Source organism: Pygocentrus nattereri, chromosome 5, assembly GCF_015220715.1.
Source record: "Pygocentrus nattereri isolate fPygNat1 chromosome 5, fPygNat1.pri, whole genome shotgun sequence".
NCBI lineage: Eukaryota > Metazoa > Chordata > Actinopteri > Characiformes > Serrasalmidae > Pygocentrus > Pygocentrus nattereri.
Window position 1 is genome coordinate 29,434,232 of NC_051215.1, and position 15,657 is coordinate 29,449,888.

Consider the following 15,657-nt stretch of genomic DNA (forward strand, 5'->3'; position numbering starts at 1 on the left):
AGTTCAACAAACAGTTTTTTGATTTTCTTTTATTTAAAAAAATGATTCTATTTTAAAATGTAATGAAAAAAAAAACACAGCATTAAAAAGACACCAGTGTGCTAATCACCACCACTATGACTTCATGAATAGCTCTTGATTACTGTACCACACATTGCATGTGGCATAGCGCAGTATCTACTCTTATGAGTTTTATGAATCAGGCCAAAGCATTTTAAATACATTAAAATGGAAAAATAAAGCATGTGAAATATAAATTCTGATAGCACTATAGTTTTCTTTCTGGAGCATTCACCTCCTCAGCCATCACGTGTGTTCACTGTTGTGCCATGGTGACTGAGCTGTAGCTCTACCAGTCCAAACCAATTGATGACTCTCTTTACTTCATTCCTAAACATGGAGCTAGAGAAGCAGTAGATGAGAGGGTCCAGGGCACTGTTCAGGTACGTGAAACCAATGGACAGGCTGAACAGTTCACCTAATAGTTTGTAAGCATGACAGTATTCGCTTCCCATTTTTTTTAGATGTAGTCCAGTTAGTCCTGTGGCAATGCCAGGGAAGAAGCAAATGATGAAAACCCCAACAATTACCAAGACAGTGTGAGTAGCCCGTCTCACTTTCTTCTTGTCTATCTGGCTACAGCGTAGAGTGCAGGCGATTCGAATGGAGCAAAAAATTAACAGCACTAGTGGGAAGAAGAACTCACCAATATACACTATGTAGTGGATCCAGATCCCTAATGATGGGTTCTCATAGCTGTTGAAGCTCCGACAGAGAGAGATGTTGTTCGCCTTCCATAGGAGATCGCCAGCCAGCAGAAGAGGGATCCGCAGTGAGATCACCACAGCCCAGATGAAGCAAGCTATCCCTGCAGCCTGCTGTGAACTGATGAAGTTCATTTTACAGTGTGGATGGACTACTTTAAAGAATCGATCCACAACCACAGCAGTCATGAAGCCAATACTTGCTGACCGGTTGACTGAAAGCATGAACAGGTTAATCCGGCACCAAGCATCACCAAACACCCAATCTTCCCCTTTCTGAAGGTAGTCAATTCGGAAAGGTAAGCTTACCAGAAGCAAGAAATCAGCCAGGACCAGATTTAAGAGAAACACAATGTGCAGCTTCCAGTACTGAAGGTGGCGCATGAAAACCCACACTGCCATCAGATTCCCTGGCAGACCCAGCAGGAGCTCAATGATGAGCACAGGAGGAAGGACAGAGGCTACCAGGTGCTGAATAGATTGGCCACAATGATGAGTGCTATTGGTTTGCATTTTAATGCGATGTTTCAAAAGTTGATGTTGAGGCCTTCAGAAAGACATTTGGTTGTAAACATAAACTTGAATCTGGCTTCTTCTTTTACAGTACAGTTTCAATTGATCTGTCAAAATACAAAAGGCAAAAGATGTTTGAGGAAGAAAATAGTGACAGACAATATTGTGGTCCTCTGTGCACTGTGACATGCACGAAAGTCTCACAATAGAAAGAACTTAAGTAACTAATGTTGTCTAACCCAGTGGTTCTCAAGTCAATTTCAAAGACCCTTTTAAAATACAGCTAAAGTTATAATTCAAAACATGAAAAAATAATCTGTGGTGTTCCGCTACTGGTTCATGTATGCAAGTCATGCATATTTGATGTCAGAACTGGGATTGTGACCCTAGTGGACTGCAGAGAAACAGCATCCTGACAAAGACCAGTAGCACTCATGGTTTGGTCATGAACATGCAGTGTCTCTAGGGAAACCACCATGAGTGCAGTAAGAGAGACTTCACTCTGCAAATAGTTGTGACCGTGTAGACACTGGAGATGTGTGACTGTCGACCACTAGCACTGGATGGAGGTGCTTTACAGCTGCCTGTTCACTAAAAGAGCCTTTCCTGAAAACACTATGTTTTCTGTGTCTCCTTCTTTGCCAGACTTCATAAATATCCATCCATCCACCAATGAGGCCCAGACCTCCCTTTCCCCAGCCACTTCCACTAGCTCTCCAAGGGGGATTCCAAGGCGCTCCCAGGCCAGCTGGGTGATATAGTCACGCCAGCGTGTCCTGGGTCTTCCCCGGGGTCTCCTCCCAGGTGGGCTTGCCTGTGACACCTCCCAAGGGAGGCGTCCAGGACTTCATAAATATGTGTTGTATAATAAATTGTTAAATATTTATGTATTATTGTTATTAAGAATTAAAATGGCATAGGAACATCCCTAAAACCTAAACACTCTTTGAGAATGTGAAGATCTGTGAATATGAATAATTATGCAAATTGTAAACATCCCTTACTTCCTTGTGTCTAAACCCCACCCCTTCCTCCCACTCCGCTGCACACTCATATATCGGCATTGAAAATATTCTCATTCTATCTTACAGAACCAGTAGACTAGCTTGAGATCCAGTGGTTTAGATAGCATTAGTTATTATCTCATGTGGATCTAAAGTGATTATGCTTATAACCAAGTTATACTGATAATGTTGAACCATATTTCTGCAATGAAGTGACCAAACATTTCAAATAGGTCTAATACAGACTAATCAAAAGGAAAAAAAAACATGAACATAAATCACCTGTAAATATTTCCCAATGTTTTAAATCAAACTCATGAAATAAACGTTTTGTTAGACAGCTTCTTTTATTAATCTCAATCATAAAGGGAATATATTCATTACTGAAATCAATTAAACAACCTTTTCAGTATGATGATAGAACAACAATACCATTTGCTCAGTCACACTTCATGTGCTAAAGATGCATGCCTTTCTTCCTTGTGCAGTTATCTAAAAGAATTTAATAGCTGTCATGAATAAATAAGGTAATTAGTCTACAAAAGTCTTATCAGATTTGGACAGAATTTGTTTACACACAAAAAAAAGCACGAACATGCTGAAAGTATGCAGATTATGTTCAAAACATGTTCCAAACCTAGACAAAATGTTCACATTAAACCAAGCAGAACTATCATGTAGGCTTAGTTTTTTTTCTCATTTCTCTAACTTACCAGAGTTGAATGCTTGTTGTTTATCTGCATTGTCCAGAATTTGTGTAGTCTGACAGTAGTTTCCTCATACATAGTACAGTCAAGATCTCTGTGGTTTGGGGTGGGGTGTAAAGTGATTAAGCAAATTTCCTCTCCTTTTACATCATGACACAATTAGGTTAAGCGGAGCATGGCCACTTCTTATTTCTCTCACTATTTAAAAAATGATTGCAAAATGCTAAAAGGCGCCGGTGAATGAGTCCCTAATGAAAGGGGCTGAATTCAGCTAAATGGCTAAAAACAAAACTGTAAACATGTTTCTAAAAATGTCCTTTGATTTTGGAAAGTAGAATCGTATTCCATAAAAAAATTAATAAAACTTTGCGGTATCTTTTCATTTTGTCTGCAGCAAGCAGGTTTTGGGTGCTAGCATTACTGAGTGCTGATTGGCGAGTTGATCAGCACATTGGCTGAGTAAAGCCAGTTTGTTTATTTCTCACTGACATCTTGAACATACACGAGGAAACGTTAGAAGGTCCTATATAACCTGAGTTCGGAGGCTCCAGCAGAGAGATCATTACTGGTCATGTCTAATTAAAGGCAAAAAAAACAAACCTCAAGCAACATTGGACCATAGTTTTCTATTCTTCCTAAACTTTTTTTCTATCTCTCATATCCTCTCTCTCATTTGTCACTGTTTAATGTGACTAAGTATAAAGTATTATAAACAAATACCAAAAGTAGTGTCTTCAACGTGATGCATCTCACCCTGGACTGAAAGTTGGCAAAAGCCATTTTTTTCTAACAGATGTTTTCAGAAGTGTTCATTTGCAGTCACATTGCATTCATGATAGTCCAAATGATTTCCTTTTATGCTTTGATGGCAAATGAACTAAAACAGCAGCTAATATCAATTTTATTTTGAAAATGAAATGACAATTTTACAATACTTTAGTGGTAGCCGAGTTCATTTGGTGCTTTCTCTTCTGAATTTACACTTGCAGCGTAACCCCTTAAATGGCCAGGACCCACTGGCAGGCCCAATTACACACTTTAATAATCTAAAAATAGCTCAGCCAGTTTGCACTGAATTCCCTGTAGATACTGAATAATAAGCCTTAGTATGTAACAAGTCTGGAATTTTAAGAGGTTACATAAATGGAACAAAATAGAAAAGCCCAGCCCACAAATATTTGTGTCTGGACAAGTGGACCATCCTGTAGATCTTGTCTAATGAAACGAACCCTTTTTCAACAATTTCAAGTGGAAAAACACATCAACCACCAGCTCAACCACAAGATGTAAACCAACAAACATGAAGTATGGCAAAGGATGTGTTATAGCTGTGACATGTGTGACACCATTGGAAATGCATTCTCAGATAAGAGAATTCACTTTACACTTTGTTATGGAGCAAAAAAAAAAGAAAAAACAGTTTTTAATCTCCAAAATGAATGAATCTCTAAACAGATTAATAAGACACAAGTCTGCAAAAATGAATATGGAAACTAAAGATGTACCAGCCTAAAAGAACATAATCAGGGAGATGCTTATCTGCCTCCGGAAATTTACCAACACTTCTCTTTTGCACACTACACAGAAGTGCTACAACAACCAACCAAGAAGTAAAATATGTCTTCTTTCTTGTGAAAACAACAAAAAAAAAAGCTCAGTCTGAACTTCAGACAGGATATTCATTGTGTTTAAAGTGGTAGAACACAGAGCTTGAAAAATAGCACCTATGTCCTATTTGTGCAGTGTCCAATTAATGAGATAAAAAGCATTAATCTCTTTAAAAACTTACCAGTATGCTTTGTTTTATGCATTGACTTTTCTTCCAGTTCAGGTTGCTGGGGAGTAACACAGATCACCCCAAATACTTTCTGTCCATCCTTCCACTGTGAGAAGACAGCTCAATATAATGTGTAGCTGTCAAAGTCATTACCGAGAAAATAATGCAGACTAAATAAATAAGTAAATATTGCACTAAAACAAAGAAACTGGACCTGACTGGACCTTTGAGTTCAACCACCTGGCCTTATCCAGGACTGGCAGTGTAACAAACATTCGGGAGGCACCCATGGGGGCCAGTGCCAAGACACACTACTGACTAAGCCTGCTGCCTGTTTAGTAAGCATGCTGTAGTATGATTGAAAAGTTAATGATACTTAATAGCATCCTTCTCCAACTTGCTTACTCAAATGGATCAGCAGCCTTTCTCAGTTTAAATCATTCTGTCAAGATTAATTAAATTCATTAACTGCTACAGAAAACTGTTCACTGTAAATATAACAGTTGCTGTATGGATGTTTCTTCTGTTCTTGAGCGATATGTTTAGCTATGTTTTTGGTTGGTGTATGATTAAGCCCTCATGAGAAAAGAATGCATAGCACTCAGAATAATTCACTAGAATGAAGAGGAAGTCACTGCTGACAGTGGTGAGGAAGTCGGTTCTGCAAACTGAGAAAGACCAGCGCTAACATATGTTTGTGGGTTTGTGCACAGTTGTGTACAGTTGCATCCAAAGTTTACACACACAACATTTTTCGCAACTTCATACATGTTACTAGAAAGTTCTTCACACACATACACACATTATTTAAGTTTCTTATGCTCCTGGCTCCTGGGGGGTGCAGGAGCCTTTCTCAGCAGTCATTGGATGGAAGGCAGGAAATACCCTGGACAGGTCGCCAGTCCATCACAGGGCAGACACGTAGATATACATTCACACACACATTCACACCTAGGGGCTATTAGTATCCACACACACACACACACACACACACACACACACACACACACACACACACACACACACACACACACACACACATTTTCTAAGCCGCTTCTCCCTCAGGGTCGCGGGAGGGTGCTGGAGCCTATCCAAGCAGTTATCAGGCGGAAGGCAGGATACACCCTGGACAGGTCGCCAGTCCATCACAATCAGAAATAAAAACGCTCAGAATTGCAGACAAACCAAACTAGACTTTGCAATAAATGTGTGTAAATGCAGGGTATATATATACACAAATTTGCCAAGGTCAAAGGGTCAAGAGATCATCTAATATTCTGGAGACAGCGACCTCCAATAGTGGGGAGGAGAATGGCAGGTGGCAGATGTGACATTAACTTTCAAACTGATGTCTTGAGGTGTTGCTTCAGTATTAAAGATAATCCTCCTTCCTCAAGATGCCATCCATTTTCAGAAGTGCATGAGCCCCTTTTCTGGCAAACACCCCACAACAAGATGCTGCCACCCCCACACTTCACAGTGATGTGGATAATGATTTGGATTAAAGGCCTTGCCCGTTTTCCTCCGTACATAGCGTTTATCATTATGGCCTGACTGTTCATGTAACCTGAGAACACTTCTACAAAAGGTTAAATCCTGGTCCTGATCACTTGCACACTTCAAAAGTCTGTCAAATTCCATTGTTGTTCTCTTGGAGGTCAGTTGAACATTTGAGACCAAAATTTGCTCAGCCCTGGGAGATCATTTGTGTAGCATAAATCCTAATTGACAAAAGAAGTGTATGTTAACATGGAAGGTAAGGAGTTTGAACACTTTTAGCCTATGTGCATGTAAATGTTTGGCCTCAGCTGTATGTATGTGAAGAGTAAGTGCACTGGACTCTGATCCCTAGAGGAGATTTATTGTACTTCTTTATTACAGTGCATAGAAAAGTAAACAGAGGAGGTCTAATAATGGCGCCATAACAGGTTTCCCCTTATCAAAAGCAGCCATGATACTGTTTACTGTCCATGATACTGTTTAAGTTATTTTGCACAAGATGTCCATGTGTCTTCTGTTTGTTGTGAAGTATATTTGTGTTATTTTTCATATGTTGTGCAATTTAGGACTGGGTTTTCTCCAGATGTTGTTGTTTCTCCAGATCCTGCGTTTACTTAGGTTAGATGAAGTTTCTTAGCTATTTACGCTTTTAACCATAGCTCTAAACTGAAAGGCATAAGACAAAGCAGATCAACAGAAGCAAATTTGAAGAATGCTATAGTGAGATGTAGTAACTGTGCAAGTCTTAGACTGTTGTAACACTAAAGCATTACAGATTACAGGTTTTTTTATTCTTTAGACTTCAGTTTTAGTTTTAGACATCTGTAATATGTTACTGTCATGTTACCATTATCGATTATTGTCATGACAGATGTCATAATGTTTAATAGCATGGCAGCTAAGTGGTACAAATGAGCCTGAAACATCAAGCATTATGGCATCTGTCATGACAGTTAGCGGTAATGGAAACATAACACTGTTATATCACTGAACAAAAGCTTTAATTATAACTATGGCAAGGTTATGTCAATGCCATGTAGTTCAAGTAAAGTTGTACCCACACACACATATATATATATACATATATATATACATACAGTGTAAGAGCAGTACGTTTTGGGCCCTCATTTTTTTGTGTCTACCTTAAGGCAACCCTTAGACTGAAGAAGGGCTGTCATTAGTATGCTCTGGCTTAATGTTTAGCTTAGGCAAACTAAGGCCATCTAACTGGCCAACAGGGAAATGGTATAAAACCTAAGAGTTGCTGCACAGGGATCAGCTGGATCAGCTGGATCAGCAAAAGAGATGGAGTTCAGAACACAGCTTGTGAATAGGGGAGACTCAAAGAGTTACAGTGAGTATTAGATTGTCTGTGTGCATAATTATTTTTCCTCCAAGGTAGACTAGTCTTGAGACTGATTTAGCTGTCATATGCATGAATGACCACTCTTTTGACAATAGGTCTCTTTCTTTTGGACCATTTGGCTCTCTGTATGTGTCTGTAACCTGAATGTACTACAATAATCATTGTATATTTGTGGTAAAAACCACTCAAAATCTTCCCATTTTAGACATTTAAGATAAAAGCTAAACCTCATGTTTTGTTTGGGCGGCTCTATTATACTGTCTCTAAACAGTTAAACATAGACGTGATTGTGTGCAATGCGTTATATACACCAAAGAATGTTGAAATCACCTAACGAGTCTTATCAGGGTGTTACATCAAAGTTTGGTGGTGTTAGGAGCATCATGATTACCAGAATTACCCAGCAGCCTTGCAAAGTGTGACTCATTTGAGGTTCTGGGGGAGAAATACCACAAAGGACTTAACATCACAATGAGAAAACAAACATCATTTGCATGAACACTTTCTAGACCTGTGGTGTCAAACCTCAACAAATCTGTAGTGTAGAAAAAACAAAGTTATTTCATTTTTAATTCATGTTGTGCTTTAACCCAAACTGACCATCTGCTTGAACTAGACACCTGGCATCCTTTCTTTGTTGCATGTTTTTATGTTTTTATGAGTTTATATGTTCTCCCCGTGTCTGCATGGGTTTCCTCCCACAGTCCAAAGACATGCAGTTAGGTCAATTGGACATGCTAAATTAACCCTGTGTGTGTGTCTGTGTGTGTGTCTGCCCTGTGATGGACTGGTGACCTGTCCAGGGTGTATTCTGAGTGCGTGTGTGTGTGCGTGTGTGTGTGTGTGTGTGTGTGCGTGCGTGTGTGTGTGTGTGTGTGTGTGTGTGTGTGAGAGAGAGATTTTTAACCACTGTCCCATAGACGGTGATTGGGGTGGGGAAGTTGGAGCACATTTCAGGGCATGCTGGGTACTGTAGTGCAGCCAATTGTGAAAAAGGTTAATATTAATTTTGTAGGCCAGATAGGATTGTGTTTTACACATTGGTTCTAGGTCATGGATAAAGAAGAAATACAGTATATGGAAAAATTATTGGGACTAATATAGGCATTAATATGGAGGTGATTCCTCCTTTCAGTTGTAACAGCTTCCACTCTTCAGGGAAGCTTTCTACAAGATTTTGCACTGTGTCTGTGGGCCCATTCATCCAGAAGAGCATTTGTGAGGTCAGTCACATTCTAGTGTGTTCATTTAGGCTGAGGTCAGGGCTCTGTGTGGGCCACTCAAGTTCTTCCACACCAAACTCACCCAGCCATGTCTTTATGGACCTTGCTTTGTGCACTGGGGCTCAGTCATGCTGGGCCTTCCCCAAACTGTTCCTACAAAGTTGGAAGCTACAATTGTACAAAATGTCTTGGTCTGTTTAAGCATTCAAACATACCTTGACTTGAACTAAGGGGGCTAGGACAACCCCTCAAAAACAACCCCATAAAATGAACCCTCCTCCATCAAAAAAAGCGCTGGTGACTTGCACCACTCTGTACCTTTACGTGGTCTGACATTTCGTGACTGAGTTATTGTGATTGCTAAACGCTTCCACTTTTCAGTAATACCATTCATAGTTGATCATGCAACATGAGGGAGGGATGAAATTTTGCTGACTTGTTGCAACAGTGACATCCTATTACAGAACCACTTAAATACAGTGAGCTCTTTAGAACAACCTATTCTTTCACAAATGTTTGTAAAGGCAGACTGCAAGGTTAGGTACTTGATTTTATAGGCCTGTGGCAATGGGACTGAACAAAACACCTGAATTCAGTGGTTAAGAGGTGTGCCCCAATACTTTTGTCCATATAGTGTAGTTTTCTCACTTGCATTAGTCAATGTGCAGAAATACTGATGGGTAATTAATTGATGCCACCTCTAGTACATGCACCAAAACACTCTTTCATAGTATCGCTATTCACTTGTTGAGTTCACAGAAGGGACAAAGCATGTGAAAACAATAACTGCTGAGAAGCTTCACCAGAAACAGACCAAAACACTGCCCTTACTTCCAGTTTACTGAAGATATGACTGGTCTACAAGAGAAATGACTGGCCCTGAACTGGAAATTGTCTACATATGCATTATGGCTGTGGAGGAGGGGAATAAATGTTGTCTTTGCTTTTCTGAAATGCAGCAGTTTTCAGTGAATGCATTAACATCTTTGATGTTACCACCATAGCAATTTATCAGTCATATTAAACATAGATGTGCCAGATATCATTATACACATGCACACAGGCCAAGTTGTCAGCTGGCCCAGTAAGGTGGCTCTGAACTGTGATTAGGTTAAAGCAAGCTTGTTCTATCTGAACTCTCAGGAAGCAGCAAAGTTGGCTGTATTTGGAGTTTTTTCACATGCATAGCGGCAGGTGTATCTCCTGGCAGGCTGCAATAAATATACTCGAAGCTTTGAGTGCCACATCATGCCTCTCTACTGTCCGTCTCTGCTCACATAACACTCAATAACTGCACTTCAAAAGTGTGTTTGCTGCGTGCAGCTGGTATGAAGGCCATACTGACAATATGGCAATGGGATCCAGAAATGGAGAGGTTACCATCACAGATCAAAACAGCTCCACATTTAGCTTTGCTCTCATGGGAATAATAAAAAAAAACCCTATATGCATTGGTGTGGCTTCTTTTTAGCCCACACATGAGCCACAACAGACTGTTTGAAAAGCCCTGTTTAAGTGTTAGAGTAAGCGAGTGAGTATGATCACTGAAGAAAGGCATTGTAGGAACTAATAGGTCTTCCTGCCTTTCCATCCTTTTTATTGTAATGGGCATGGATCCAATGTGCAACATTACATACAAACTTAATATTTTATGTTTCTCGCTTTCATCTTTGAAATGAAGGACAATTTTTTCTTTGTAAGGGATGCAAAATAACTCTTTGGTTCCTTACCAATGGTCAAACTTATCTTTTATTTATCTGTCCAGCCACATATCTTTAGGTAGTTTTAATTTTATTGTCTTCCCAAAATGTTTGTCTTCTGGCAGCTGAGACTTGCCTCCTCTGTCAGAACGTCTAGCTACTGTTCCAGCTGTTCTCCCAGGTGAAATGTGGATCTGCATTTTAGTGCCCCCACTATTCAAATGATCTAGTTTATATGTGACATCATTTAAACAGCTAGTCATAGAGTGTAGCCATCTAATTGTAGCACACTGCTTACTAAATATGGACATAGTTCCCCCCCTTTGCTGCAGCAACAGCCTCTAATCTTCTGTAAAGGCTTTACATTGCTGTGAGGATTTGATTGTATTCAGCCACAATAGCATTAGTGATGCCAGGTACTGATGTTGGATGACCAGTTCTGGACCACTCCAACTCATCTCAACAGTATTGAGTGGAGCTCCATCACTCCAGAGAACGCAATTCCACAGCTTCACAGCCCAAAGCTGAGGGGCTTTATACCTCTCTAGCAGACACTTAGCATTGGGCTTGGAGACTTAAGGCTCATGTGTGTCTGCTCCATAGCGTCTATTGGTCAATGGTTTTATGTGGAGATTATACAGGCTGTGTTTGTCCAATTTAGCTCCCATGTCAGCAGTGGGTGCACCTTAAAGTAACACTAATTAGAAGAGGTGTCTGGATATTTTTGAAAAGTTGTTTGCATTTCTGTGTAGCACATAAGAACAATTTCAACTTACATAATTCATGTGCTTACATAATCAGCACACCCACAGAATTGATTTCTTCCCATTTACAAAGTAGGACCCTTAATATACCCCACAGAGTATAACCATTAATCATACAAAGAACAGAACAATTATTCTTTTTCTTTCAGCGAACGGTTCTTCATTACTGTAAATGAGATGCGTGACTGTGAAGAGCCTTTTTAACACGTATGGAACGTCTTAAGACTAGTTTCCTTAGGACCAAGAACCATTTAGAAAGTGTGATTTTTAAAGGGGCACTCCATCCACAATGAAAACTGTAACCATTTTTACATCTGTTGTAAAGCCTCTGTTGTAGTTGTACAATTGACCCAAGAGTAAGATTTTGGATTTTCTTTGAGATTATATGTTTTGATAGTGTTGGAACTTTTAAATAAGAAGCCTAAAAAAATACAAGCACAAGCGTCAAGTCCTGCTGTTTACCTATAAGCCTACAACAGACATGATGTCACTCAGGCATAACATTATGACCACCTCCTTGTTTCTACGCTCATTGTCCATTGTAAGCTCCACTTACTATATAGGTGCACTTTATAGTTCTACAGTTACAGACTGTAGTCCATCTGTTTCTCTGATACTTTGTTGGCCCCCTTTTTACCCTGTTCCTCAATGGTCAGGACCCCCATGGACCCTCACAGAGCATTTACTATTTGGGTGGTGGATCATTTTCAGCACTGCACTAACACGGATGTGGTGGTGGTGTGTTAGAGTGTGTTGCGCTGGTACGAGTGGATCAGACACAGCAGTGCTGCTGGAGTTTTTAAACACCTCAGTGTCACTGCTGGACTGAAAATAGTACACCAGGTGAAAATATCCAGACAACAGTGTCCTGTGCGCAGCGTCCTATGACCACTGATGAAGGACAGGCGATTGACCAACACAAACTGTGCAGCAGCAGATGAGCTATCGTCTCTGACTTTACATCTACAAGGTCGACTAAGATGGTATTAGTGCCTAATAGAGTGGCCAGTGAGTGGACGCAGTGTTTAAAAACTCCAGCAGCACTGCTGTGTCTGATCCACTCGTACCAGCACAACACACTTTAACACACCACCACCACATCAGTGTTACTGCAGTGCTGAGAATGACCCACCACTCAAATAGTACCTGTTCTGTGAGGGTCCGTGGGGGTTCTGACCACTAAAGAACAGGGTAAAAGGGAGCTAACAAAGTATGCAGAGGAACAGATGGACTACAGTCTGTAATTGTAGAGCAGCAGAGTGTAGAGTAAGTGGAGCTGATAAAACAGATAATGAGGGTGGAAACACGGAGGTGGTCATAATGTTATGCCTGATCGGTGTAGTTATTTGCATTTTTATGAGTGTGTGTTTCTGTTCTTGTTTGAGTGTGAATGGTGCTGATGGAAGGACGGTGTGGTGTGTTTGCAGGGGTGTGTGGGGCTGTGAATACATGAAGCAGCCTGTTTGATATGATTTTTGCTTTTGTTAGCTGATACAGTGGGACGCGAGAAAGCCAATCAACACTTCTGTTTTTATTAGCCTCTAAATTAAAGAATAACTTTATTACCACTGGGGGATTGCCAATGGTTGTATAATTCACTTTGTGCAACACATTCTGCGCATTGTGCTGTGAGAAAAGAGGCTGAAGCATGCAAAGCTGCATGACAGAGTACTGCATAACATAAAAAATAACATATTAAATGCTAGTTCAGGCTGGAATGCCGCTTTAAGTGAATATTTATCTAGTAGTTAATCAAGAACAGTATAATCAATAAAGAATGTCTCTAAAGATAAGTAGGTATGTGCTAACAGTGTGGCTCTCTTTCCTTCTTGGAACAGATTCTGGGTTTGAAACAAACACACCTACTGATGTTTATGGTCAGGTCACCCTCTTGCCCCTCTCTCCACTCGCCCGTCTCTATATCTATGCCCTGCATGGGTGTGCGTGTGAAGTGGCGTTCACTGCTGCCTGGAACTGGTACTACACTCGTGACCAACGGCTACCTGGTTCCACCAGTCTGTGGGCACTCCTCATCTACAGCTCTGCCATCTTCCTCATGGAGTTCATGAGTGCAAGGCTGCATCAGAGACACTGCCCTCTACTGCTCAGAGCAACTGTTTACACCCTGTTCATATACCTGTGGGAGTTTAGCTGGGGGTTCCTGCTGAGGTTGTTGGAGGCATGTCCCTGGGACTACTCAGATTTCAAATATAATCTAATAGGACTGGTGACGCTGGAGTACGCTGTGCCTTGGGCCTTTGCTGCTCTTCTAGCTGAGAAACATGTTATTGGGAACACCCTGAAGATACGACTAAATGCGGAATCCATACTGTCTAGGTGATGAGGCATGTTGCCCATGCGCTCCAATCAGAGATCCAGTGCAGACTTGGTATTTACTTTACTGTTAGAAGTATCACAGTGATAAATTCAGTACTTTTCAAATGAGTGGCAGCTGCTGACTAGATAGTGTCAGTCAACACTGAAGTTAAAGGGCTAATACTATGACACTAGATGCCTTACTTGAGAGACAAATGGGAAAATGTTTGACATACACAGTTTTGTCAAAGTTACTGAAGTGCATGTTGATTTTTAAATCGGCCATAACTTCCTCTGTAAACTTTGTTTATATTTGTTTCAAATGGGTACATTTCTACAGATTCTTCACAAACTCTGCACAATTAAATGAGACGTAAACAAACTTATTAGAGTGTTTTTATGTGAAACCATTAACGGGAGAGAAACTTACCAACTTCTTCACAGTGGCAGTGATAGGAACCAGAGGTCATAATGTCTACAATGCAAATATAGTAATTCAACTTGCTGTCTTAAACAGGGGTTCTCAATGTTTTCCACTCCAAGGCCCACCTGTTCATACATACAAAGCATAGAAAATCAACTTTTTAAATAAACCTCTGTAAGGGGCCAGCCTGCATCTCCAGCCGCCAGCAGAGGGTGACAGTGGCAAGGCACCACGAGTTCAGGGAACTCCAATTCCCAGAAGCCCTAGGGTAAACGGGCACACCTGTGGACTCCTCTACTTAAGGCTGTGGCAAACAGGAGCTCTTTGTCCCACCTTTGCAGGTGACTGGTATGTTGCTTAACCCCGGTGGGTATTTAAACAAAAAGGATAGGAAAAAGAAAAGAGGGCTGGAAAAACAAGAGAGAGATGTTACCCTGAAACTACTTAAAAGCCAAAAAGAAGGCTTGAACAAGAAATGGATCCAAGCTATACAAAAAGTGTTTGCTCCACAAATAACAAACAGGTTAAACATAAAGTTGACCTTCCTCTCATAATCACAGATGTGTTTTTTTCTGATTATCTTTTATTTAAGTTTTCTATTTCAGCCTTTGAGCGATGCTTTGTGTCCCCTTTGTCTGCCTTTCCTGCCATTTCCCATTTGTTGAGGCCCTTTTTTGCCTGTGCTTTTCAGAGGCACAGTGGTAACTCCAATCAATACATTGGTGGTTTGAGCCCGAGCCACCTCAACCCCAATGTGCACGATCACCCAATTCGCACTCAATCACCAATAAATTCATTTAAGACCTTCTCTCACGGGTTTTCCTCTCTGCACTTGGGCCTGCCTCGCTGCCCTCCCATAGCAACCTCACTTATCTGCTTCTTCGTCATTGGCTTATCAATTTGGGTTTAACCGCTCCAGCCGCTGATGCTCGCAATCAGTGAGCCGAAATTAAACGCCGATCTTTGCCATTATTTTAAGGCTTGTCCAGATGCAGAAGGAGCTGGAGAAACATGAGAACAAGTGAGGGTCTGTAAAGAGTCAGACATTACAACAGGCAGATTACACTGACAATACGGCCCCAAAAGCTCTGCTAGAAGAGAAGAAAAGCAAGCTGTATTGATGAATTCCCTTGTTTGATCACAGAACACATCTACACTGGCAGTGAACTGAACTGTTAGAAAGTGCGCCAGCATGTGCCTTTTGCTGGTCAACAATTCAACTGTTTGTTGCACACCTGAATATGGGTGGAATATTCATACATAGGTAAATGAAGTGAACTAAAGAAAACATCTCATAGGTCATCACCAAACAAGGTAGGCGAAAGCAACCCGATGAGCTTCTCTGCGCCCGGTGCAAACTGTTGCCTTCTCCTGAGCACAGGCCCATGGACCACCTGAAGGTGCTTCATGGCTCACTGGTGGTCTATGGCTCACAGACTGAGAAACCTTGGTCTAAAATGAACCTACAGAACCTGTCTTCAAAGCTATTTTATGTAATGTTGACTAAGAAAACGGCAGTAAATCCAGATATTTTCTTTGAGGAACATTGTCTTACAACTCCTTGCTAACACCTCACCACCATGAATTCATGGGAAAAAA

General features: G+C 40.8%; 2 protein-coding genes across 3 annotated transcripts; one reads left to right on the plus strand and one right to left on the minus strand.

Annotated features, from left to right (window-relative positions):
* LOC108420776 (hydroxycarboxylic acid receptor 3-like) lies at nt 1–3,083 on the minus strand. Of its 2 annotated transcripts, XM_017690412.2 has the most exons (3): nt 2,995–3,015; nt 2,714–2,773; nt 1–1,384 (listed from the first exon to the last, which is right to left on the minus strand). In XM_017690412.2, the coding sequence occupies exon 3, from the start codon at nt 1,275–1,277 to the stop codon at nt 300–302; it is 978 nt and encodes a 325-aa protein (XP_017545901.1). In that variant the 5' UTR covers nt 1,278–1,384; nt 2,714–2,773; nt 2,995–3,015; the 3' UTR covers nt 1–299. The 2 variants fall into 2 exon arrangements, with proteins under 2 accessions (XP_017545901.1, XP_017545900.1); XM_017690411.1 differs by lacking the exon at nt 2,714–2,773 and having other exon boundaries at nt 2,995–3,083.
* A 4,417-nt stretch (nt 3,084–7,500) lies between these two features.
* On the plus strand, nt 7,501–14,379 carry LOC108422651 (transmembrane protein 229B-like). The gene is made up of 2 exons (XM_017690621.2): nt 7,501–7,619; nt 13,157–14,379. The coding sequence occupies exons 1-2, from the start codon at nt 7,571–7,573 to the stop codon at nt 13,657–13,659; spliced, it is 552 nt and encodes a 183-aa protein (XP_017546110.1). The 5' UTR covers nt 7,501–7,570; the 3' UTR covers nt 13,660–14,379.
* Nucleotides 14,380–15,657: the final 1,278 nt, after the last annotated feature.

Coding starts and splice junctions, on each gene's coding strand:
- LOC108420776 (XM_017690411.1), bottom strand. CDS start 1,277: ATGCAAACCAATAGCACTCATCATTGTGGCCAATCTATTCAGCACCTG.
- LOC108422651 (XM_017690621.2), top strand. CDS start 7,571: ATGGAGTTCAGAACACAGCTTGTGAATAGGGGAGACTCAAAGAGTTAC. Junction 7,620..13,156: donor GGGAGACTCAAAGAGTTACA/GTGAGTATTAGA, acceptor TTCTTGGAACAG/ATTCTGGGTTTGAAACAAAC.